Raw genomic sequence first — 27,283 nt, 5'->3', positions numbered from 1 at the left:
CTATTCAGCCCTTGCCAAGCGGTCTCAGGTGTTCTCATCCAATATTCATGAAGGGGATGGTATCAATTCTCTGCTAACACAGCTGGTTTCCTAACTACGCCATTCCTTTCCCCTCCGTGCTGTTATTTTTTGGTGATGTCCGAAAATGGAGGGTAACTGGGCCTGAGTTTAATGACGCAATTGTCCCAAAATGGTGTAGGAGCAGGAAATGGACCAGGAACTCTTTTCCCTGTCTCAGTAACTTCCTGCCCCAAAGTCGCTTTTCAAACTTTTGTCAGTATAATTGTGAGATATTGGTAAAGAGGTCTGATTCTGCCTTACCTGGAACAGGTAAGTAGCTGCTTTGATTTCCCAATCTCTGAAAGGTTTGTAGGAGTATTTCTGCTATGAATGGGTTGAAGAGTATCTATTGGCATATTTGAGATGTCACTCTAGAACAAGCGTCATTAGCAAGCGTATTTGCATGGGGGAATTGCATTTTATATTACTAAAAACTGGGTGGGATACAAAGAGTTTGCAAAGGCACTATTTAAAGAGAATGGTCTCCTTGACATTAGCTGATCCTGCCTGCTGTTCCAAAGAATATTACATACTATTCCAAAATCTATGATGCTAGATATATACTTTATCTTTTTCATTCTGAAAAAAATGAGTCTGATGGGCTCTTAGGTGATATACCCTCTGATGCACAGAGTGGCTGTTTTGCCCTCCTTTTTCATTCTCCCTGTGTGTAGAAGATAATGCCTAGGTGACATGTAATACAGGAGTTTTCTGAGTTTAGTTTGTATCTTTGCGACTAATTATAGTATGTCTGTTAGCTATCACCTTCTCCGTTTAGCTGATGGGAACTGAATAAGAGGACCTCCCTAGTGTGTGTATATACAGTATGTAAGAGAGAAGTTTCATTATTGCTTTTAATAGAAGTTGTCTGATAACCCTGAGATTCAAAATATCTGACTCAGGTAACAATCTGCTTTCCACCAACTGCTTTGCCTCTAGAGTCCTATCATACCTTCCATCTCTTTGTTGCTCACCCAACAGCATTCCCCCCTACCCACCACTTCCATTGCATTCAGCCAGATGGTCCCCTTTCATGGTTTTATATTTCAAAGGAATATTAATGATTAATTAATTGGCATTTCATATGCACCAGCTGGCTGCCTTAGGACAGCTCTTGAAAATTTTTAAATATACTACAGAAACAGAATCCCTGAAAACCAGTCATACCCTCCCTGTTATCCCTTATGTTAAGTTTTAGAAGACATACTTGATGTCACTTTTTTTTTATGAAACCTTTTGTTTAATTCCAGATGGTGCGTTTCCTTATGAAAAGCCTATTAGGTTTACTAGGTTTTCTTACAGACATGAAACTATGAGGAGATCCAAGTCTAAATATCAGAAATTCATTTTGTTTTCACATTTCACAATGCCCTTGCTTTTCTCTCCCCTCTTTTCTTTACTATTCTGCTTTCCAGAGTCTAAAATCTTCCAGGGAGAGCCCAGCCCTCTTTGTCAGTTGTAAAATGACATATATATGGGTCCCATTGCATAACAAATAATGCACTCGGTATTATTTGGGATACTCAAGGAATACAGTACACAGAACAGTGACTTCAGGACAAATAGAATAGGTTCATTGGGGTGTGTAATTTATTTCATTGGCATTTGGGTATCTGTTTTGTTTGTTTAGTTTTTCTGACATTTTAGGCAGATTAAACCTACCCAAAGGCTTGGTCAAGTGAATTGCTTAATTACCTTCAGAAATGAGCACTTTTTGGTGCATGGTTATGGAAGGTTGTTGGAGCTGGAACAATAACAACAAAAATAACAACGAAAGAAAGGGAAAGGTGGAGTTAAATGCACCTGCAGACTGCCCATCTTTTGCATAAGCAGGAGTTCCTTTTCCTATAATCCTACAGTATAAGGAAAGCAAGAGTAGGAAATCAATTAAATTAATTTTAAACGTGTATTGTATTTTCGTATTTTATCTGATTGTTAGCCGCCCTGAGTCCGCAAGGAGAAGGGCGGGATACAAATGTAATAAAATAAATAAATAAATAAATCAGTCAGTCAAATCCCCTGCATAATTGCTGCAATCTACTGCTATAGCATCCCCAACAGATTCAGCCTCTGTCTGAACACTCTAGCAAAGGGGAGTATATTTCTTTCTAAGGCAGTCTGTTCCATAGTTAAACAATTCTTACTGTTAAGATTTTTTTTCAGATATCCAATCAAAATCTACTTCCTTGTAATTTAAAAACATTGTTCCATGTCTACCTTTTTCCCCAGCAAGGTTGCCATGGATTATGTAGACTATGGTCAACATAGAAGAGAGCATACTGGGGAAGACTCACTTAAAATAATCATCAAACAATACCTTCTTTTCTTCCTTCCTTCCTTCCTTCCTTCCTTCCTTCCTTCCTTCCTTCCTTCCTTCCTTCCTTCCTTCCTTCCCAGCCCAGTCAATTCCACAGCTTTCCTAATTTGGCTGACAACTAGAATTGTCTGTTTTCCAAAAGCATTAGCCCTGTTTTCCATCCCCAGAATTAATGCAGCTAAAACATCTATTACTTTTTGGGGGGCATTTTTGGAGTTTGTAAGAGTTAAAGAACAAATCAAGTACCTTATGCCTTAAAATCTCCTGAAATCATCCTCAAATAAGTTTGAATCCTGGCCTCCCCCCCCCCATCTTTGGAGTATGATAATTGACATATCAAAGAAAGTGTACTGAGTGATCTTCAGCCCAACAGAAGATTGGAGTAGAAGATGGCTTTAAGGTCTTATAGTCTATGTTACCTAAGGTTGCAGATTCTGCTGTAGTAAGGAGGAAAATAGGTGACAGATCTATAAGCATATAGTATAACAGCATTTGTGGATCCCTACATATTTCAAGAAATCAAAATGCAGATGATGCAGAGCTGGAAAACAAAAAGGTCCAATAGAAGATAATATAAATAACTCATGATTGAACTGTGGAGTCTCAGTGAACTCTGAGCTTGATTGTTTGTAGACATTTTATTACTCAACTAGGTAATATCGTCAATGCCATTGTAAATGGGGTTTGCTCCTTGTTTATATAGTTAACTACTAAGGAGAAAACCACACAGTCACCAACATAGGCAGGGCAAGCTATTGTATATAAATAAGGAGCAAACCCCACACTCTCTGTCACTGAAGATGTTACCTAATTACGTAACATCTATAAGCAAAAAAAAAAAAAAACCTAGCTCAGAGAACACTGAGGATTCCACAATGGCTAAAGGGCAGGAAAATTCATGCCAATACAATTTGAATAACGGCAGTCCATTTGAAGCTCTGGGTATGGACATGGCATATGTGTGAAATAGTTACTAGTTCCAATAAATGCATTTCATGCTTAGAGAACAGCCATTGTGTTTCTTGGTTGGATTAAAAAAAACTCTCACCAAGAATCAAATATGTTTATATTTTCTTGATTCAACTTTTCAGTGGTTCATCCCAAACTACAATATATTCTAAGTAGGAGTAATGCATTTGCTCATATTTTTCTCTTGTTTCCTTTCTCCCACTATTTCCTTTATTTGTCTTTCTCCTCAGTTTGTTTCTCAGCTGCTCCTTGGAGAAGGAACCTCTCTCCTTTGCTTATGTTCTGAGATGACATAATGATGTTCATAATGTATCTGCTTTGCTTACAGAGCTGGGAGAGGAGTCTTTTCAGCCATGAAGTTGGGCAAAACACGTCCCTCAAAAGATGATCATCACCGAAAGCAAGGTATGCACATGCACGCCACCTAAACGTCTATCAAATCAGTGAATTACTACAATCTTGTTGTACCCTGAGATTGCAAATTAGCAGTTTTAGACTAAGTGCAAAAGATAGGCACCCCATTGAATTCAAATAACTCTCTCTGCCTTCATTTTATCCTAGGAAAGCCAATTTCCTGTATTTACTTGTTGATAGATAGATAGATAGATAGATAGATAGATAGATAGATAGATAGATAGATAGATAGATAGATAGATAGATAGATAGATAGATAGATAGATAGATAGATGATAGATAGATTTACAACACAAACACACACAGCCTCCTGCATCCAAAAGAGATTTTGGGCAGGGAACAATGAAACCATACATAAACAAGAAAAAAATGCAACATTTAATTATCACCCCCCCCCCTCCAGTAAAGAATCAAAAACTTTAGAGGGGCTCAATATTTTAAACTTCCCTAAGAGTCAAAACACTGTTTTGTTTAGTTTACAAAGTGCCAGTAAGATAGGGGCCATCTGTTCTTCCAAGAGAGAATGCTCCATAGAATTGAACTGCTACTGAGAAAGTCAGTGGCATGGTCCAGACTTGTGTATCTTTTGAGGTGAGAAGACTCTTCTACCGTATATATCAAAACTTCAGTTCATGATGACATATCCTGCTGTCTCTACACTTCTCTGAGAATGTGATGCAAATAACTTTGATTAAACAAAATAATCTAGAATCAACTTATCCTAACTTGGAATCCTCCAGAAGAATGAATTTTCACCCATTGCCTTGCTAGCTAGAGAATTGTGAGAGCTGAAACTCACCAGTTGGAGAATACTCATCCAGGCGCTTTTAATAGTGCCAGTTCTAAATGACTAGATCACAACTCACCATACTTCTTTAGGTTTCTCTCACCCTTCTTGAAAGGGTGCCCAGAGTTAAAGTTTTGTGATAGTCACTCAAATGTTTTAACTATGACTTGTCTTTCCTGGGCAGATCAACCAGCTATCTTGGAAGCAGAAGATCTGGACCGTAAAGCAATACGGCTTGGAGGTGGCCTGGATCCAGATACCATCTCCCTGGCATCAGTAACAGCTGTGACCACCAATGTGTCTAATAAGAGGTGAGTACAAGAAAACTCAAAAAGTGGAGATTGGCTCTACACATGTCAGGGTGTAAAAAAGGTGTGAGAAAGAATGAAAATTGTGGCACTTAACATTAGAGGAAAAATATTAACCTATTAAAATATATTATTTATTTCTATCCCGCCTTTATTAACAAGTGACTACATTTTATAATCTTTTGCTTAAGGATCAAAGTGACTCATCAGATCTATTGCTCCTTCTGTATGGAGTTAGGATTTTTGGCTGGTTTATCCATAATGCGAAACTATAAGCCTACATTTGCATCTCACAATAGATAGATTTACAGGTTGTGCTGTCCCACAATGAAGCCAGCTACACATTGTATAAAATATACACAAAGGACTAAATATTATATTGTTATTTATTATGTCATTGTTATTATCTTTCACTATTATCATGGTCTTTTTAAGATCCAAGCCAGATATTAAAATGGAGCCCAGCGCAGGAAGACCAATGGACTACCAGGTGAGATGCTTCCAGTCTCTCATTTATGCTATGGAAGTAATATTTGGAGTTCACTGTCTCCACCACCACAATCCTTCTCCAATCAGCATGAATATCTATGCACCCTTATTGCCACCTTTCACAAACTGGTATGCTTCATGGCATCTTACATGATCCTGAGCAAGCATGTCCCGAAGCAGGAATTGTTGAAGCCACATCAGGTGGGGGAAAGTGATATTAGTCCAATTAGTACAACTCAGAAGCAGGTTGTGCTATTGCAGCATGCTTAACCTATGCTTAGTAGATCTGTGCTTGATTGAATCAATGCAACTGCTTTGGTTCACACAACATTCTGAAGCATAAACTTGCTAACCACAATTTAACATAGTATGTTGTGTGAAGCAGCTATATTCCCCATCCTGCTGCTAGCTGATGGAGCAGGATTACTTAATAATAGAAATCCCCTTTCAATCAGAATAGAGCTGGAAGGAACCTTAGAGGTCTTCTAGTCTAATCCTCTGCTCAAGCAGGAGACCCTACCAGGGGTTCTCAACCTTGGCAACTTTAAGACTTGTGGACTTTAAGACTTGTGGACTTGAAGACTTGAAGTCCACAAGTCTTAAAATTGCCAAGGTTGAGAACCCCTGTACCATTTCAGACAGGTGGTTGTCCAGTCTTTTCTTAAAAACCTCCAGCCTCTGAAGGCTTTGAGATGCTGCAGATTGACAAGCCTTTCTGGCTTTTGCATAGCACCCATAGGTAGCATGTAGCTCTTTTTAGGAAGGAAATGAGAAGAGAGAAATTAGAAGGAAGATGATGGATCTTTGGGAATGAATCTAACTATGTGTTTCTTTTTTCTCTCTCACCAGGTCAGCATCACAGTAATTGAAGCACGGCAGCTGGTGGGGCTCAACATGGATCCTGTGGTGTGTGTGGAAGTGGGAGATGAGAAGAAGTACACATCCATGAAGGAATCAACTAATTGCCCCTACTATAATGAGGTTAGCTTGCTACTTGTAACAACTGACCTGTCAATTCCTTCTTGATGGATATTTAAGTTAAGAAAAAACCCCCAGCAAATATGGAAAAAGAGGTTCCTCTTAGCTATCAATGAGGCTTGGGAACTGATTTCTGCAGGAGGACTGAAGCTTTGCCTATCTTTATAGGCAAGTGGAGAAATTCCCACCAAGACCTCAGAATATTAAAAAGAGGTGAACTGGAGCATCTTGGAAAAAAAATCCTGATATAAGCTTGTTTATGATTTAGGTCAGCAAATTGATTGATGGGAAGGAAGAGCAGGACCATTGTCCCAAAGATGCTTTTTCACGAGGCAACTGGACTTTCTTGTTTTTCTTTGAAGAGGTTTCGCTTCTCATCCAAGAAGCTTCTTCAGCTTCTGAGAGTTAAAGAAGCTTCTTGGATGAGAAGTGAAACATCTTCAAAGAAAAACAAGAAAGTCCAGTTGCCTCATGAAAAAACATCTTTGGAATAACTATGACCTGGATGACTGAGAATCTCCCTAGACAGCAGGACCATTGGATATAATAATGGCTATATTGTTTATCATGTGTAATCAGGGCTAATGTTTCTGCTCTTCCTACTTACTGTATTACAGGTGGCAGATTAGGCCAGGGCTGGACCTTTGTCTTAATTCATGCCTCATAAACACCACCTTTTTATCTACATTAGCAATTTTTATTTCAAAATATGAAAACTATATGACATTGTATTTCCAACATAATGCCTGGGCTCAGTATGTCCAAAGGCACCTCTCTTTCTTTCTAAACATTCTTAGAAAATAAAAATAATGGGGATGAGGGATGTGGGTTAGACTGCAACATTTAGTCTGGAAATACTGAAATGATCATCCTCCTAGAGTAAATGTTGAGATGGCAAATTTGGGAGAAATTCATTAGTTTTCCCTCTGGTAAGTGATTATATTCCCTTATACCAATCATTTCTGCCCATGACATGCTTACAAAATTTTGAATGGACCCGCTGATTAAGAAATGTGTGGACTTCTGGTAGAATAATAATTTTAGGGGCTACCATTTACAAAATAAAGTATGATTCCATTAGCCAAATGGTAAAATTGTTTTCATTTAATTTTGATTCTCAGGTTATGATTATATTAACATGCTTTTTCATTGCTTAGAACAGGGGTCTTCAAACTTGGCCCTTTTATGACTTGTGGACTTCAACTCCCAGAATTCCTCAGCCAGCGTGCCTGGCTGAGGAATTCTGGGAGTTGAAGTCTACAAGTCATAAAAGGGCCAAGTTTGAAGACCCCTGGCTTAGAAGTACCACAAATGTTTATTTAGCTTTACCATTTTTCTCCAGTCTCAAAGGTGCTTTTTCAAAAGGCAACTGGACTGTTTTTTCCTTGCGGAAGAGAAGAAAACATTTTGCTTTTCATTCAAAAGCTTCATCAGTTCTGATGGTGGGGGATGGGGGTGGAAGGATAGGTTCTGTTGAGAAAAGAAAAAAAACAGTCCAGTTGCTTTTTGAAAAGCCACCTTTGAGACAACTATGTCCTGGAAAACTGAGAATCTCTACAGACGTTTTTCCCCAGGGTTCAGAGGAAAACCCTAGGGCTGCTTTGACATAGGGAATATTTACGTCTTTCTTAAATTAGCATCCTATCCCTAGATTTGTTCTACCACTGCTTCTAGTCTGCCTAAGGGCTAAATTAAATATTGGATGGCCATATTGTTTTATACAATCAAACTGTAATGAAATATATCTGGAGAAAACAAAATGACTTACTATTTTCATTTGATTCTTTATTACTGATCTTTTTACTATAAAGGACCTTGGTAACCTTTTTATCTCTCTCTCTCTCTCTCTTTCTGTTTCAGTATTTTGTATTTGACTTTCACATTCCCCCAGATGTCATGTTTGATAAAATCATCAAATTATCGGTGAGCAATGTTTTACCTCTCAGTTCACTTTCTCGGTTGGAACAGTCCCTGAAGCATGACTGAAGAAGAAAGTATTCCCATCTTGAAAGATGGTAGCCTGAGATGCAGTTAGAGTAGATATGGATCAATAATGGGGAACGTAGCTCTCATTTGAGCTGAGCTTGGAACCTGATGACTTCATATTGAGCTGTGGTGGTGAAGTGGTTAGAATGCAATATTGCAGGCCCACTCTGCCCATAGCCAGGAATTCGATCCTCACCAGTTCAAGGTTGACCCAGCCTTCCATCATTCTGAAGTCAATAAAATGAGGACCCAGATTGTTGGGGGGCAATATGCTGACGTTGTAAACTGCTCAGAGAGTGCTGTAAATCACTATGGAGCAGTATATAAGTCTACGTGTTATAGCTATCCATCTCACTTTGTTGGCACCAATGTAAATATAGTTTGCCATTGCCTCTTATTGGTGTTGCTTTTCAATTTACATTAATATTTATCCATTTATCTGTTTTATCTATTTAGAATCACATTTTTGACAGCAGAGCTGTCTTGAAAATTTAGTAGATCTAGCAATCTGAAATTATTGCACTCAAATGACAAATCTTTTCAGTAAGACGTGTGCAGCTGCAGCATCTTTGCTTCTCTCCTGAGATTAGCAAAAAGAGAAAACAAGCAGAGGGAAATGTGGCCCTTAGAGAAATGTGAGCTTTTCCTTAATTTGAACAATTTAATAATAATTATCTTTTTGGTAGCCTGCAATACATGTAGCTTTGGGCTCATTAGCATTTCACCAGCTGAAATACATCTTTATATTGACATTAATAGGATTGTATTTTAATGTCTCTTATATTTCTCAGATGCATATACTTCATTTTATATTATTTATTTACTTAATTATGTTTTGAACACCTGGCAGTGGGCAGTAGAAATTGAAATTAAGGAAGTAGAGTAGAGTAGAGTAGAGTGGAGTGGAGTGGAGTGGAGTGGAGTGGAATGGAATGGAATGGAATGGAATGGAATAGAACGGAACGGAATGGAACAGAATAGAACAGAATAGAATACTAATGGAATAGAACAGAATAGAATGGAGTGGAACAGAATGGAAAGGAACAGAACAGAATAGAGTAGAATCAGCATTCAATCAATTAATTAAAATAGAGAAAAACTGGGGGGGGGGGGGAAATAGCAATAGCAATAGCAGACTTATATACTGCTTCACTGTGCTTTACAGTCTTCTCTAACTGGTTTATAAAGTCAGCATATTGCCCCCAACAATCTGGGTCCTCATTTTACCAATCTTGGAAGGATGGAAGGCTGAGTCAACCTTGAGCCGGAGAGAGTCGAACTGCCAAACTGCTGGCAGCCGGCAGTTAGCAGAAGTAGCTTGCAGGACTGCATTCTAACCACTGTGCCACCACGACTCTATGTAATCCCAACCACTGCTATCTTATTTAGTCACGTGACTTTGTTCTTCTGTAAAACAGAGACTAAAACTTTACAGTCCCTCTTTTAAATATGTTAAATAAGTGTAAAAAATCCATTTAAGAAATACTCAGATGCTTAGAAAAATAAGAAAGGTCTTTGCTTTAGAGTGATGGGGGCCTTGAGGTGGAGGCAGAGAAATCTCCCTGGGGAGAACATTCCGCAGGTATTCCAGTGGTGGAAGCTAAATCCAAGGCAGGTTTCTTGGCAACCCTGTGGTCCTCTTTGCCTGAAATTACCTCTGTTTTGTTAAACTGTAGGTGATTCACTCCAAGAACATCCTGCGCAGTGGAACCTTGGTGGGTTCTTTCAAAATGGATGTGGGAACCGTTTACACTCAGCCAGGTGTGTAATGGAAAATAATATTTTGTGGAAGAAAGAGCTGTGTAAGAGAAAGCCTCCTGCTTTTTCTGGTCTTGGAAATTTTGCTTGAGAGGCACTTTACGTCAAGAACTCATTTCCATGCAGTTTCCCAGGTCTGTATTCCAGGAGCGATTAAATATCCAGTTTCTACTGACAGTAGAACTAGATCCATCCACTTCTAATGTAGCCTTTCATCAATGTCCCAGGTGGTTGTGAGACCACAGCAAAAGTGTAATTCTTGTGGCCTCCCTTCTCCTCCAGAATGGCCATGGGATTCTCAGAAGCATTGCTTTCCGCTTTTTAAATGCTTATTCTAGTTTATACGTTCATCCAAACACAGTAGATTATATTTAATTAGTCAATAGTTTTGGAGGAAACCACATTCATATGATGGAATGTAAGACTAGATTAAAAAAATAATGTTATTCTGCGAATGCTGCTGTCCTCTATAGTCCTATTCAGACATGAATGTTTGAAGCAAATGTTGTTTTAATAGGGTGTTAGTCTTGCCAATAGGGCTCTAGCTTGTTCATAGTACTTTCTTCCCCTTTCCTTGCAGAGCATCAGTTCTACCACAAGTGGGCCATCTTGTCTGACCCGGAGGACATCACGGCTGGGCTGAAAGGCTACGTGAAGGTTGACATCGCAGTGGTGGGCAAAGGAGATAATATTAAGACTCCACACAAAGCTAATGAGACAGATGAGGATGATATTGAAGGGTGAGAAGTAGGAGCTGCCGGGCAGGGTTGGTTTCCCCCCATGTTATTGTGAGAAGTTTTATATTCAAATATATTTTATTCTTTATACTGTTTCCATCTTCCCTTAAAATATTAACAGAATCCACAATGGTCTGAGAATCAGTGTCTCCAGTCAACTGACTGTCAAGCTGAAACTAAGTTAATCAACTGAAATTAGCAAACTTCCTCAAACACCAACAAAGTTAGCCAGACCTAATCTACATATCAAAGGATAAGGTCTGCAAACACAGAGTTAATTAAATTAGGTCTCATAGAGGAATTCCATGTTCACGAGAATAAACCTACACACACAGACACACACACACACAAACACACACCTCAAGTGTCACCCTAGAAACACCAGGTAAACATTTCAGCTTGGACAAGCTCCCCCTATAAAAAATCTGCTGCTGTACACCATTTCTCTGCAGCCTGCCAGTAAAGGCAAACTGTTTTGCTTTTAGGAATAAATATTTCTTCTTTCCTAAATTATTCTTCTGACATTATCAAACAGTCATAGTTTCTTTCAGGGCAACTTTGAACCTGGTTCTGCATCTGTTTGCTGTTTGAGAACTTAGAGAAGGAAAAATGCTCACCTTGTCTCTCTTCAAAATCACATACACACACACACACACACACACTCACACACTCACACTGATCTATTGGCTTCATCTTTTCTAAGATACTCTTGGCCAAGAAAGCAAACCCTTCATTTGTAATGTTTGTTCTTTGTTTTATGCGATTTTTTTTTGCACTCTCAATCTCAAATGTCATATCTTGGCTCTGCAGTTTTGGATTAGTTTACTTATGGGGTTTTTTTTACTTATTTTTCTGTTTGTTTATATGATTTATATGGCCATCCAGCTCATGCTGGTAAAAAAAGTGGATAGATTTTCACAAATAACCTTAAATTTAAAAGAGAGAGAGAGAGAGAGATCTGGGCAAATCTATACTATGAAAATATTAGTTTTAAGGTCCTGAGAAAAAGATCTGATTCCTGCCCTTTTGACACTGAGACAGCAAAGAAAACCTCCCAAGATTGCAAACAAAGGAGCAAAATCTAACTAGGTTGAAGCTTAAGAAATATTCCTTCATGTCTATTATGTAAGTTTTTTCCCCCTCTAGCGTAGGGAGGCATCCTTTTTGTAGCTAAGAATGATACCATCAGCACTACCATCGTCATTACTAAAATTTTAGCCATGACAAAACGGTAAGGAGATAACATGACATCATCAAGAGACATGAGGTGGGCTTACTGTTTTATTTCCCTTTTTTGTTTCAGGGAGAATTTTGAAGTTTTAGAGATGCAGGTAGTACTCAACTTACAACAGTTCATTTAGTCACTGTTTGAAGATACGGTGCCACTGAAAAAAATGACTTATGACCACTTTTCACACTTGCTACTGTTGTAGCATCCCATGGTCATATGATCAAAATTCGGTCACATGGCAACTGACTCATATTTATAATGGTTGTTGTGTCCCGGGGTCATGTGATCACCTTTTGTGACTTTCTGAGAAGCAAAGTCAATAGAGAAGTCAGATTCACTTAACAACTCAAGAACTGCAGTGATTCACTTAAGAAGGCTAGAAAGGTCGTAAAATGAGGCAGAATTCACTTAACAATTGTCTCACTTAGTAACAAAATTTTTTTGCTCAGTTGTGGTTGTAAGTCAAGGACAACCTGTACAATAAGAACTATTAGAAGCTTAATACTTTTTTAAAAAAATCTTCACCAAAATTGCTAAAAAACTTGATTAACTGGTACTGCAATATAATCAAAGGGGATTGTGCTAATGTTGTCCAACAATTTGCCACTGAATTTTGGCAGTATGAGCCGGAGGAACACCACAGTTATCAAAAAAAAGAACCAAGGCAAGATGTAACCCATGAGTTACCTTTCCTGTTCTTACACCTTTTGCCCATTTTGACTCACACCCACTTCTAATGACACTTCTAATGCCAGGTTACACTTTTCCTCCAGTTCCTTGATGGAGAAAGGTCACTAGACCACCTGAAGCACTGCTTTGTGTATAATTAGTGTTCTTCATTAATCCTTGATTTACTGTGTCTTGCAGGAACCTACTGCTTCCAGATGGAGTTCCTTCAGAAAGGCAATGGGCTCGCTTCTATATTAAGATTTATCGGGCAGAGGGGCTTCCACGCATGAACACTAGCATCATGGCCAATGTAAAGAAAGCTCTCATTGGGGAAAACAAAGACCTGGTGGATCCTTATGCCCAGGTGTTTTTTGCTGGACAGAAGGTATGTGATACCCAGTGAGATCTTGATGGATCAGGTCTGACAACCATTCATGTTTATTTTATATAAGTTTGATAAATAAATAAAAGTATGTATAAATTTGAGAAATTACTAAGTAAGTTTATGTTATCCTAGCATAGGAACTGGCATTTTTAGTAGGGACTCAGAATGTAACTGGTCATTAGTCAGAAGTTTCATTTAGTCCGAGTACCTTAGTGCAGCTTTTCCTAACCTGATACTCTCCAGATACATTTAACAGAGATCATGCTGTCTGAAGTATTATGAGAATTGACCTGACACAAACTAATGACACCGCTGTGAAAGAAAGATTTCAATTTAGCTCCAAATATGTTTTCAGCATTTGAATATGTGAAATAATTTGCTTCTAAGGTATTAAAAGAATACGAGGGAATCTACATGTGCATTTTCTCAAGATATAGTCATGATAGTCATATAGAGCCTTCTTATTCAGAGATGCCATATCCCTTCATACCGATCTAGGAAGAGCAGCAATAGGGGAAAGTTAAGAATATGGATGCCCTAATCTATCAGGATCTAAAATTCTTTCAATCTTATGTCTATGGCCCAGGGGAAAACTTCTGTCCAGAAGAGCAGCTATGAACCTGTTTGGAATGAGCAGATAGTTTTCACAGAGATGTTTCCCCCTCTCTGCAAAAGGATCAAGGTCCAGATCCGAGATTCTGATAAGGTCAATGATGTGGCTATTGGAACCCATTTCATCGATCTGAGGAAGATCTCCAATGAAGGAGACAAAGGTAGGGAGGATGCAGAAATTCTGTCTTCAGACACCTTTATTTTTTGCCTACTTAGTGGGTTTTGTTCCTATTCTTCATTTTCTGGCGAATTGTCCCCAAATCTAGTTACATTTTTCTGTTTACAACAAAAGTACACAAATGTCTTATAATGGAATGCATTTTTTAAAAAGACTTAAAACTTCAGTGGGTTTGGCCACCATGGCTTCTTCACCCTATATCCCTCAATGATAATATCCTGGCAACATATCTCTTCTGACAACATTTCCTTGTCCAGCTGCACTGTCTTCAAAAAGATCATATGAAGTGTTAATACCACTTTATAATGCCTTGGCAAGACCATACTTGGAATATTGCATCCAGTTTTGGTTGCCAAAATATAAAAAGATGTTGAGATTCTAGAAAGAGTACAGAAAAGAGCAACAAAATGATTAGGGGACTGGAGGCTAAAATATGAAGAACAGTTGGAGGAATTGAGCGTGTCTAGTTTAATGAAAAGAAGGACTGGGGATGACATGATAGCAGTGTTCCAATATCTAAGGGGCTGCCACAAAGAAGAGTTGATCAACCTATTCTCCAAAGTACCTGAAGGCAGGACAAGAAGCAATGGATGGAAACTAATCAAGGAGAGAACCAATTTGGAGCTAAGGAGAAATTTCCTGACAGTTAGAACAATTAATAAATGGAACAATTTGCCTCCAGAAATTGTGGGGGCTCACCAACACTGGAGGTTTTTAAGAAGAGATTAGACAACCATTTCTCTGAAATGGTATAGAGTTTCCCGCTTGAGCAGGGTGTTGGACTAGAAGACCTCCAAAGTCCCGTCCAACTCTGTTATTCTATTATTCTGAGGTATATATACCTAGATGATATCATCTCCATTGCTACAATTGCAACTTCATCTCAGGCCTACTTGCATCTTCAACAATCAGCAGTGGAAAAGAAATGAAACTATTAGGCTTACAACGTTGGAAGTAAATAGTAAATGATAGGTGTGAGCATACATCAACAGAAATTACCAGACCAACTCCTCTGTTGAAACCCAAAAGAAGAAAAGGTAGCAAAGGCTAGAGGAAACAACATGGAGGAAGATAGATAGTTAGAAGACTTACTAGACATTAGTATCTAGTACAGTATGCCAGTACTAGAACAATTCTGGCAATATGTTTGCAAATGAACCAACTTAATTGTTAAAATCTGTTTCAATATGAGCATTTATCCAATTCTTCTTATCTCTACAAGGTTTCTTGCCCACATTCGGCCCTGCCTGGGTAAACATGTATGGGTCCACCCGCAACTATACCCTGATGGATGAGCACCAGGACTTGAATGAAGGCCTGGGCGAAGGGGTCTCCTTCCGAGCCCGTTTGCTTCTTGGTCTAGCAGTAGAGATCTTGGATACCAGCAACCCTGACATCACCAGTTCCACCGACGTTCAAGCTGAATTAGCAACTCCTGTCACTGATGTATGTTTCCTATGCTGTAATAACTACTATATCTTATGTTCTCAGTATATCACACAATCACATTTACTGGGGAAGCCTCCTTTCCATGGACTTTAGTCCATTCTTTATTGCAAATAGCTCTGTTTTTCAATGTGAACCAAGAGCTGTCATGTTGAGGAAGACCTAAGAAAACAACAGAGTTGTGTGTTTTGGCAATATGGCCAAGAGGTGCTGTATGTCTGGGGTTCCAGGTTTGATTCCTCTGAATGCACAAACCTAAACTCAGTTCCCAGTTAGTCATAGTTGGTTTTAAAAAGCCAAAACAAGTCATTACTAAATTGCATGCTTTGTGTGTACAAAATCTCTGGTACATTCCCATGCCACCAAATAAAAAGAAAAGCTTACTAGGTAATCTTTTGGAGTTGGTGAACGCCTCTAAAATGTTGAGAATTGTTATGGATACTCTTATAAATTGCCTGCTCAGTAGGAATTTGTTTCTACACAATATGTCTCCCATGCCTGTTTCAAGAAAATTGGTGGGCATCAAAGGGATTATTTGCAGACATATTGCCATCCCTGGTACCATGTTTTTACCTGTGACATTGACCAATGATCTAAATTAATATGTCACAACTCATTTTCATAGGTTGAAATCCTTCACTATAATTATAAAACCTGCTGTGTTTATATTCCACCCCATCCCACAGAGCTGCACAGGCAAGATGGAGGAGTTTTTCCTCTTTGGATCCTTCCTGGAGGCTACCATGATTGACAGGAAGAATGGAGACAAACCAATCAATTTTGAGGTCACAATAGGTTTGTGAAGGAATTTTGTTAAGTATGGGATGTGGCTTTAGGAGGGAGATTTGCTTTCTGTGATGCCATACAAGCAGAATTGAAAGTATAAATGGATTTTTCAGGAATCTGAACAAGAAGGATGAACTTGCATAATTGCTTTAGTCCGGAAAATGCTATTTTACTATTATTGATGCATTATCACTCGTTTTTGTAGATGTTCTGTTCTAGCACATAATGTTTATCAAATTACAAAGCATGTAACACCTGTGGTTGCATTTGTTATTACCAAATGGGTTTAATTGATTAAGAATGAATTATAGAAATTATTATATTAATATTTCTAAATATGCTATTTGGAATAATTAAATATAAATTATCATAGAAAAATTGCTGAATTCCTAAACTCCTGAAAATGATTGCTGATTTATTGTTAGGTTTTATTTTGTAGGTATTCTAAAATTCTGCAAATAGAATTGATTAAAGATGCCTATGTTCAATATACTATAGTTACTATGCAACACAAAATCACATGTTTCTATTTGACCTTCAATAGATGGAACTTAAGTACACAAACTTCTATGTGTACTTTTTTCCCAGTGACAACCCCTTAATAAGAATTGCCATCTACAAGGAGGTGTGCTTAGGACAGATTGTATTATATTCCTTTTGCATTTTAAACTTTACATTGATTATATTTCTAGTATGTTGAACTTCCATAACTCTGTTCATTTTATTATACTATTTTTAATCCTTCAGTATTGTTTGAATTTTTTATGTATTCTTCCCACAAATATATTTCTGGATGAAACTGTGGCTTATAAAATATGTAAAATGAAAAGTCCTCACTGACTCATTTCACTTGTCAAGCTATACTTCAACTTTAATTACTATTTTTTTCAAACATTAAAACAGGATCATTGGTAGAGAGAAATATTTGACTAAAATATGCATATTGACATAAATGATTTAAAATGACATATTAAGATGTCAGGGTTTCAAATACAAATTTGTACCATGATTTGAGTAACATTGTTTCAGGATGGTTCTGTGGTGGTGGCGATGATGGTGGTGGTGGTTCTTGATATAGGATACATATATGATTCTGATGTGTGATGAATTGTATAGGTGATTTTGAAACTTTTGAAACATCACCATGATTGTTCACATTATTTTTTGTCTGGTTTTTTTGTGATTAATATTTCAATCCTTCTGATGCAGCTCGATATAAAAGCTATCCAGATGTGGAGCATAATAAAATATGAATCACTTTCAGCATTTAATAATGACAGGGGAGCATGATCAAGAAAATTGTCATGTTCTTGAGAATGATTTATGTAATATCAGTCTTATTCAAATTTTAGGTTCTATGTTTCTTCCATTTCCTATCTGCTGGCTATATATAACACCAGTGCTTTTTTTCTAAAAAAAAAAAAAAAAAAAAAAGGTGCCGGAACTCATACACATCATACAACCCGCCTTGCCTACCCTACAAGGTTCCATTCGTGCCGGAACTCCGTTCTGGGTGTTCTATGAGAAAAAAAGCCCTGTATAACACTAATCCATTGAAGCGTAACTAGGAAATCTCACTCGACAATGTTATCCCAGAAACCCATTTCTTGAGTTTGGGCTTTGTGGTTATTCTCTTCATGCCTAAAAGCGTAATCCAGCTTCTGGGTATATCCAAGATATCATGATATGATTCAGCAAGGCTCACTAGCTCTAATAAATGGTATAATCTTTCCATTCTTCATCCTACAGAACCTGATTCCTTTTTCTTTTCTCCAAGGCAATTATGGCAATGAAATTGATGGCATGTCCAGGCCCACCATCAAGAAGAAGAAAGATGGTGGGGATGGCAATGAGGAGGAATCTGAGCTGCTACAGAATGACAGTGATGAGGAGGTCAATATTGATGGGGAATTTTTCTCAATCTCTACCTCTCCAGCCATGAAACCATTGATTACTGACAGGCAAGTGAGCTTGGCCAGTCTGAAAATACATTTACTTGAAAAGAGGAAGACTGTAGGATCTTTAGTTGGGTGTTAAGCTGTATATTTTCTTTTCTTTGATTCAGAGATGGGGCAAATGATACTGCATTTCCCCATCTTCAATACCATGTAGGAGAGATGGCAAAAATCCAGAAGACTTTTGTGCTAAGACTTTGTCACTATTGCATTTACATTTCTTTCGGTAAAAGACCAGTGGAAGAATCTTCTGATGTGTTCATTAGTTTCCCATCTTGGAAAATTTTGTCCCAGTTTCCATGTAGCACAAGAGGTACAGTAAGTCTTTGTCTTTGACTTGCAACCACAACTGAGCCCCAAATTTTTGTTGCTAAGTGAGACATTTGTTAAGTGAATTTTGCCCCATTTTACGACCTTTCTTGCCACAGTTGTTAAGTGAATCACTGCAGTTGTTAAGTTAGTAACATGGTTGTTAAGTGAATCTGGCTTTCCCATTCATTTTGCTTGTCAGAAGATCACAAAAATTGATCACATGACCCTGGGACCCAGCAGCCGTCATAAATATGAGTCAGTTGCAAGCATCTGAATTTTGTCCATGTGACCATAGGGATGCTACAACAAAAGTGAAAAACAGTCATAAGGCACTTTTTTTCAGTGTTGTCGTAACTTCAAAGAATCACTAAATGAAATCCTGTTAGTTGAGGACTACCAGTATTAGAGAAAAGTACTAATAAAAGGGGAAAAAGCTATTGTGATACAGATTGAAAGTATGTCACTCTTTCTCCTGCTATTACAGGAACTATTTTCATTTACCGTATTTTGACAAGAAACCTTGTATTTATATCAAGAGTTGGTGGCAGGACCAGAGACGACGTTTGTACAATTCAAATATCATTGACAAGATTGCAGACAAGCTGGTGAGTACCTGCAAAGGAGACAGGAGTAGGAGAGGAAGACGGGGCGGGCTGGAATGAAATGCCTCTGGAATGAGTAGTGCAAATCTCCCACTCGAGCATTGCCTACTGAAAATCACTTCTGCTCCTTTAGGAAGAAGGCCTCAATGATGTGCATGAGATGATCAAAACTGAAAAACCACACCCAGAGCGCCGTCTCCGAGGAGTGCTGGAAGAACTGAGCAGTGGATGTCTGTAAGTCAGGAAAGGGGATTGGGGATGGCCAGCTGCCTCTTAAGTCTCTTGATTCAAATAATTAGTGAGGTTTATCTCCACTATGACTCAGCAGTTAAAGACGCTGAGCTTGTCAGTTGGCAGCCGGGGTTCAAGACCCAAGCACCACACAATGGGGTGAGCTCCCATTACTTACCTCAGCTCCTGCCCACCTAGTATTGTGTCACTTCAAAATTAATTTTATTTGAAGGACCCTCTTTGAAAAATACAGAAATTATTGTATAAATAAGCCCTAATTAAGCATGTTTACGTTATGGAATATAAAATATTTTCAAGTGTTTCCAAGAGCAGAAGTAGATGCTACCTTGATACATAATAACTACAACCTGGCATTTGGGAAAACAGAGAAATTCCAAGAAAGAAAGAAGAGCAGAAAGGGAGATGTATCTGTCCCATTCCACATCTCCTTTTTCTTTCTATTTACTAGTCATGCACCCCCTTACCCACCCTCATTTTCTATCACCAGTAAATTTGGTAAGATTCTCCTTTTCTATTCAATAATCAAATATTAAAGGATAAAAGTTTGAGGACTGAGTTTTGTGGGCATAATTCTCTTTTTTAACAATATCCTCTTTCCACAGGAGATTTGTGTCTCTCTCCAACAAAGATCAAAACCACTCCTCCCGGACACGTCTGGACCGGGAAAGGCTGAAATCCTGCATGCGGGAACTGGTGAGCACGCATCCTTCCTTCCTTCCTTCCTTCCTTCCTTCCTTCCTTCCTTCCTTCCTTCCTTCCTTCCTTCCTTCCTTCCTTTCCTTCCTTCCTTCCTTCCTTCCTCCCTCCCTCCCTCTTTCTTTCTTTCTTTCTTTCTTTCTTTCTTTCTTTCTTTCTTATGCACAAAATATTTCATAGTGCAATGTGAAGACACTGGGTTAGAGATTCTACTATATATTCATTTGAATCACGGTGTTTTTATAAGAACTGGACATCATCAGCATATTTATGGTACCTAACAATCGTTGGATCACCTCTTCAATAGATGTTGAATAAAATAGGCCAGAGGGTTAAACAATCTATATTGAAGGGCCTGAGAACTCATTCTCTCCTCCCTCATAATTATCAGCTGGGATTATCCACACAGTAATGAACACAATTACCATAAAATGTTGCTCACAATGTCTTCAGGTAACCTGGAAGGATATGATGGTCAACAGTTCTGATGGCCACTGAGAAATTTAGGACAAAGATGGATCACTCTCTAAACTCTAGCCCTGTGAGAGGTTATCCATTCAGGTAACCAGGGTAATTTTTCTCTGAATATAGGCCTGAATCCAGACTGCCTATGGGCAAATAAACTTTTTCCAGGGTTCTCTGTAAATGGCTTTACTATCACCTTCACAGACTTCCCCAAGAAGGGAAAATTGAAAAAGGATGGTAGTATTCCTAATTCACAGGGCTGGACTATTGGAAAGGGAAACAAACTGGTGCCTCTTTCAAGACAGACAATCTCTCCCTCGTCTCACAATGAGTCGTCTTCTCAGAAGTTTTAACCAACCAGGGATAACCTTATAGATGTCAATACTGGCCTAGGAGAAAATCGAATCTATGCTCTTGAAATCCACAGGCTCACACCTCCCAAATATTGCAAGTTATCACTTTTGGACCCTAGATATCTGCCTTTTAAATCAAAGAGATTATCAACAATTATCATCCACCAAAGTCCAGCTAAAGAGTTACAATGCCCGTTTGGGAAATAAAGACAAGCCATTAAGAGAACTTCTGTCCAGTGTCCTTTTTGCATTCATATTCTAGTGAGCAATTTTAGGCACCAACACTGCTGCTTTCTGAATCACTGGAAAAACTACTAAATATGAGTCTCAAATGTGATCTTGCCAGGTTCATGGAGCAAAACCATTTTAGGAATACCCTGTAGAACATAAATTATATTCCTTAAGAATGTACCCTGGTGTCTATTTGTATTGTATAAATCTTAAAATCTTTTCTGTTAGAATAACCTAAGGATAGTTTAGATATTAATAAAGAATATAAAATAGAAGCCATTGTTTACATGTGGTCAGAAATAGGCCCAGGTACATTAGGCGCATCAACTTCTAAATGCATATTCTTGCAGTCTTTTGTCTTGTCTTTCAGCCTCTTTTCTTTTTCTCTGCTTCTTCTTTCACCACACAGGAAACGATGGGCCAGCAAGCTAAGACCATGAGATCTCAGGTTAAGAAGACCACTATCAGGGACAAGTTGAAGCAATCCCAAAACTTCCTACAAAAGCTGCGGTTCCTTGCAGATGAGGTGAGACTTAGTTTCATTAGTTCATAACTTTAACTCCCTTGATATGTACACCCTGGGTGTCAAGGATGGTTTAAGTCTGCAGGTGCATACAGTAGCCTGCTCCTTGCAGCACTGTTTTCATTTCAATCAAGGAAGGAAATCGCTGCGGATTTCATGGTGCAACATCCCTGTTATGGGGACAGCTGCACCAACACTTTAAGCCTCTGTCCTGAATAGGAAGGAAGATCTAAGTGTCTATGGAGTTTCTCAGGCATCCAGGTCACGGTTGTCATGAAAGTGCTTTTCCAAAGTCAACTGGACTTTCTTTATTTTTTCCTTGAAGATGTTTTACTTCTCATCCAAGAAGCTTCGTTAGTTCTGACCTAAGTTTTTGTTATATAAGAAGCATTTGGGACCTTTTAGGTTGTGATCCTAGGCAAATCAATGACTCCATTTACATGTGGAAGAAGCCCAAGTGATGGTTTGGGTGACTGAGTAGGAAATCCATCTTAGAACAATGAAAGAATGTAAACTAACTTTTTCCCAAACTAACATTTTTGATCTCTAGCAGAGTCCCACATTCACAGTTGAAACAAATGGATTCAGTGAAGTGTAGGTGCTTTGTTCATCATGCCCAACAATCTCCGTCTTTCTCCTCTCTGCCTATCATTTTCAGCCTCAGCACAGCATTCCTGAGATCTTCATTTGGATGATGAGCAATGGCAAGCGCATCGCCTATGCCCGCATCCCCTCCAAGGATATCCTGTACTCCATTGTGGATGAGGAAACAGGCAAAGACTGTGGAAAAGTGAAGACGGTTTTCCTCAAGGTGACTTTGCATGTCTTTTTCTATCTGACTAACATTTCTACGTTAGATGGGGGAAGAAGAAGCACGTGAGAAGCATGTGTGGAAAAAAAGGACGGAGGGATATAAATTTCCCAGGATATCATGATCCTCCTTATCCACAGATTCCCTTGTCTGTAGTCTGAAGGCAACAAGGGCAGAGGCGGTTCTGTGCTTTCAACAGTTGTGTGAAACAGAATTTCAGCTGAAGCTTTTCACATCCCAGAACTGTTGAGAGCTTTATCATATAGTATGTTAGGAAATTGAGAAGAAAGAAAGAAAGAAAGAAAGAAAGAAAGAAAGAAAGAAAGAAAGAAAGAAAGAAAGAAAGAAAGAAAGAAAGAAAGAAAGAAAGAAAGAAAGAAAAAAAACTGGCAACTGGCAACTTTCCTTAGACTTTGCAGTTTGTTGCTGCAATTCAGAAGAAGGGATCCAAATTATTTCTGCTACAACAGGCTGGTTCAGGGTTCAGCAAGGAACACAAAACCTGATCCATATATGGAGAAAAATAATGTTTTGAAATTGGATATTTGTATTTTTCCAACTCCAGGATATTTTAATCATTTAAATAATATACGCATTTGGTAAACCCAAAACGTTAAAACATGTTTAATTGTGTGGTTTACTTTTGAGCATTTAAAGATATAAGAAGGCATTTTTTAAAAAAAAAAAAAAATCAACCCAGTGTTCTTGGATTACAGCTCCAATCATCTCCAGCCAGTTACAGATTTAATGATTTTGATAGTATTTTTTTTTTTTTTAGCTTTGGATTAAATTGTAGTGTTTGTGATAAGTTCACGAGTTTCAGAACTCAAAGGTAGGAAGGAATAATTGGGAAGGATTCTGATAGAATGATGGAAACACAAGCTGTTCAACCTATCTCTTCCTTGACTCATCTTTTTTTCAGTTACCTGGGAAAAGGGGATTTGGGCCAGCCGGCTGGACTGTACAAGCCAAAATGGAAATTTATTTGTGGCTAGGACTCAACAAACAGAGGAAGGATTTCCTCAGTGGCCTACCCTGTGGCTTTGAGGAGAAGAAACTTCCTGCGGGACAAGGTCTCCCAACTTTCCCACCCATCAGCCTCCTCTATACCAGTAAGAAAATATCCCCTTTGTTTTCACTGGGGCAGGTGGGGGCCCCTAAGCACAGGCTTTCTTCTCTCACACAATGGTGAAGTGAAAGAAGATCTGTCAGAATACATTTTCTAAGATAAAATGATGCCTCCTGCAATTCCAGGTCCCTGGGAGGGATCTCATTTTGACATTAGCTGCTTCCATGTTACTTGAATGGCATGCTAGAATAAGTGAATGTGGGATCAGTTTTTTGGCACTTCACAGCTCCATCTTCCAATATTCTGTTGCGTATCTTCCAGCATTTGCCATGTAAAATGGTGGCACTCTGCCTAATATTATAATGGGGCTATATCTGATATATATATAGTCAGCATTATTAAGGTGCCTGATTTTCTAGGTATAAATTTTGAAAACTGGTCCCTGGTTCAAGGCAAAGGCCTATTGCAAAATGATTTCATTTTTTTCTTTCCCCCAAACTCTAAATCTGCCTCTGTCTTCCTGAATGTACTGAATAATCTTTGTCCTTTCCAACACAGAGAAACAAGTCTTCCAGCTCCGAGCCCATATGTACCAGGCCAGGAGTTTGTTCGCTGCAGATAGCAGTGGCCTTTCTGATCCTTTTGCCCGGGTTTTCTTTATCACTCAAGGTCAATGCACTGAGGTAAGATGACAGCTGCCAAACTCAAGAAGTATTGTTGCAGGTCAACCTTTTCCACTCTTCGTCCTCCGGATATGCTGGGTTATAATTCCTATAAACTCCATTTGGTACACATGAAAGCTGTGCTAAGTAGAGTAATTTAAGTTATATTCTACCACATCTGAAAGGTGCAGGATGTAGAAATTCTATTTCTGGTGGTCTTTTAGGGATATCTGCAAGGTCAAAACAGTTGAGATGGTGTCTTCAAGGGTGTGATCAAAACTTTGCCTAATTTTTACATGCATCAACCATGCAACACTGCAACACTGTAGTCTATGCCAGAATTTTGAAGTGCATTTGCTTGATGGTTGCCTGATGATGTGCAGAACATATTCTCAAATGCTGTTCAAATGTTACTGGCTACATATTCATTGGGCTGTTGGAGTTTGTTCGTTCGTTCGTTCATTCATTCATTCAATTTGTATAGCTGGCCATCTCAGTCAACAACTGAGCAGCTTACAAGTCATTAAATAAATTACAGTTAAAACACTAAAACATTTTAAAATAATAAAAACAATGTACTCGTTCATCCTTCTAAATCCGTAAATAACTTGGGACTAATTCTTTATCAACAATTTCTCTTATGTATTCTTTCTTCTGCTCTGAGGAAAATCAGAAGTCCTGTTTCATGGTTCTCCAGCCATTGTCAACTCTGGTGCAGCAGTTGCATGCCATTCCCATGTCATCATAACATCCCTGATGGTTTTTGACTGTACTACTAGATCCAACATAGTGGGCATGCAGTGTGTCATTTTGATAAAGCAACGTCATCTGGTTGGGTGAAGAAAATAGCACCTCCTTCATGGAATACCCTCCTCAAAGAGATTCAGACAACCCCCAACCCTGTTGGTCTTTCATGAAGGCCAAAAAGAGCTGGGTTTTCCCCCAGTTGTGAATGGAGTCTGCTGTGATGTGGGGATGGTGGAATATATGGATAAGGCATTTGTTATAGTGACTCAGCGTTCTTCTTTTAACTTAGTTATGTATTTTGTTGCTATGGTTGTTATTATGGTAAGTGGACAGTCATATAAGTTTGCTGAATGGATAAATAAACAATAAAAAATCATAGTTATTCTAGAATTGCCATAAGATATATGTCTATGAATGCATGCATACATTCATATGTAACTAAAATAACAGTAAAAAACAACAACGTATTTACAACAACAACAAAATGTTTCAAGACTTTTCCCCAATTCCATGCTCCATTCTATTCCGCTCTTCTTTATCTGCTTGTTTCCATGCATAACAAGCATTTTAGTTCTCTTTGGACCGTTTGACATCTTTTGTTCCTTACAGATGTTTCCCCGTATAATTAAAACTAATTATACATGGTGTCCTTGAATAAATATGTTTTCAGTGTATTATGATATGCTCATTATGAAAGCCTTTTGTATTTCTCTAGAGAAAGAATTCCATAATTAAGATACGGCCACAGAAAACAACTTGTCTGTGAACCAAGAAAGTCTGATTGAAAAGGGGGTCAGAATGCTGGGCTTGGTATAATAACCTTAAATTTCAAATTCAAAACAAAGTGGATGATTTCTGTTTTATGTTAACAAACAAACAAAAAACACCTTGTAGAACAGAAACCAAAAGAAGGTTTGTTGAAATGAAGAAGAGATATTGGACATCTTTAATCCTTTGCTACCTCCACTTCCAGGTCTTGAATGAAACACTTTGTCCTACCTGGGACCAACTGCTGGTGTTTGACAATGTTGAGCTATATGGGGAAGCACATGAGATGCGGGATGACCCTCCCATTATTGTCATTGAAATCTATGATCAGGATACAGTGGTAAGAGAAGACTAAGGCCAGTGAGGGAACTGGGTCTCCATAGTCCATAAAATGAAACAGAGGTTCTTTTTTATATACATTCAGAAGCTCCCGGTAAGAATGTCTCCTGATATCCCTCATATTTGATATATTGCTCTTAGATGACTAAACTAGATAGTTAGCAACAGGGTCATGTCCAAGATCTTGTGTAAAAATATTGTAAGGAAGGGACAGTTTCATCAATGAAAAACAGCATCACTCCTGCACTGCTGTCCCCATATGCATTTCTCCCAGGCATTTATTTTTGAGGCTAAGATGAAAAGAGCAGCTTGTCTGGCTACTTTAATCCTGAACTTTTTGTCAATTGTTTTTTTCCCTGAGGGTGGACTGGAGATCAAGATGTAATAGTCTTTACCTTGATGTTTTGAACAAAAAACATCACTGGAGGTTTTTAAGAAAAGACTGGACAGCCACCTATCTGAAAGGGTATACAATCTCCTGCTTGAGCAGGGGGTTGGACTAGAAGACCTCCAAGGTCCCTTCCAGCTCTATTCTGATTGATTTCAACTGGTAGGCACATAGCAGTGGCCCTTTGGAGACCCTGGGAAGGATTAGGATGGTGATTTCTGTATATTTTCAGGGGAAGGCTGACTTCATGGGACGAACATTTGCCAAACCTGTGGTAAAGATGTCAGATGAGGAATATTGCCCTCCACGTTTCCCGCCTCAGTTGGAATATTACCAGATCTATCGGGGTAACTCAACTGCTGGAGATCTACTGGCAGCCTTTGAACTTCTTCAGGTAATGGAATGAACTGTGGTATTTTAGAGCACATCTGGATAGCATCAGGCTTGAAACCTCATTAGACAAATTCATTTGTTTCAGAGTTAATCCTGGGGTATAAACTATTCTGGCCTGAGGGAAGTGGATAGGACCCAAAATGGGATGGGAGTTGTACTCTGCCCTATCTGAGATATTTATTGGTAGTGTTTCATATTCTCTCCTATTCTCTCATCTCAGTTAAAAATATGATGGATTGGAACAACAAAAGCCACTTACTTGTCTCACTGGATAAAATAGGGCATTTGTGAAAGAACAAGAGGCAAAATAACTAAATAATACTTGCTATCAAGATAACTCAAACTTTTCTTCAGATGGATTGCATAGAGCAAGCCGTACAAGTGGAACCCTGATAGGACAGGATCTTATAAATATGAAATGTTATTTCAATTCTGAAAATGGTCATTTGCTTTTCCATCTTCTTTCCTATTTGAGAATAGAGTTTGTTTCATGGATCTGCCTATTTCTCTTCCCCCTGTCCCTCCCTCATATCTATTTTCTTAGCTTCCTTATAATGAGAAAGGCAGATCTTGCTGGTGGTCACCAATCATTTGTGCTACAAATTAA

At 38.5% G+C, this 27,283-nt stretch overlaps 1 protein-coding gene across 1 annotated transcript in view; it reads left to right on the top strand.

Annotated features, from left to right (window-relative positions):
• Window positions 1-27,283, top strand: part of OTOF (otoferlin) — a 145,090-nt gene that overhangs the window by 84,205 nt on the left and 33,602 nt on the right. The window contains exons 6-26 of the mRNA XM_015817746.1: window positions 3,675-3,751; window positions 4,732-4,858; window positions 5,291-5,345; window positions 6,194-6,325; window positions 8,183-8,245; window positions 9,985-10,069; window positions 10,647-10,806; window positions 12,902-13,088; window positions 13,675-13,861; window positions 15,101-15,324; window positions 16,011-16,119; window positions 17,888-18,071; window positions 18,862-18,982; window positions 19,113-19,213; window positions 19,834-19,924; window positions 21,386-21,502; window positions 22,158-22,310; window positions 23,233-23,422; window positions 23,938-24,062; window positions 25,762-25,896; window positions 26,516-26,677. Of these exons, the coding sequence (XP_015673232.1) occupies window positions 3,675-3,751; window positions 4,732-4,858; window positions 5,291-5,345; window positions 6,194-6,325; window positions 8,183-8,245; window positions 9,985-10,069; window positions 10,647-10,806; window positions 12,902-13,088; window positions 13,675-13,861; window positions 15,101-15,324; window positions 16,011-16,119; window positions 17,888-18,071; window positions 18,862-18,982; window positions 19,113-19,213; window positions 19,834-19,924; window positions 21,386-21,502; window positions 22,158-22,310; window positions 23,233-23,422; window positions 23,938-24,062; window positions 25,762-25,896; window positions 26,516-26,677 (2,785 nt within the window). The remainder of the gene's footprint in view (window positions 1-3,674; window positions 3,752-4,731; window positions 4,859-5,290; window positions 5,346-6,193; window positions 6,326-8,182; window positions 8,246-9,984; window positions 10,070-10,646; window positions 10,807-12,901; window positions 13,089-13,674; window positions 13,862-15,100; window positions 15,325-16,010; window positions 16,120-17,887; window positions 18,072-18,861; window positions 18,983-19,112; window positions 19,214-19,833; window positions 19,925-21,385; window positions 21,503-22,157; window positions 22,311-23,232; window positions 23,423-23,937; window positions 24,063-25,761; window positions 25,897-26,515; window positions 26,678-27,283) is intronic.

Source organism: Protobothrops mucrosquamatus, unplaced genomic scaffold (assembly GCF_001527695.2).
Source record: "Protobothrops mucrosquamatus isolate PMUCROS unplaced genomic scaffold, P.Mucros_1.0 scaffold633, whole genome shotgun sequence".
NCBI lineage: Eukaryota > Metazoa > Chordata > Lepidosauria > Squamata > Viperidae > Protobothrops > Protobothrops mucrosquamatus.
The sequence above is the reverse complement of the archived record's forward strand: the minus strand, read 5'-3'. Positions and strand labels throughout refer to the sequence as shown.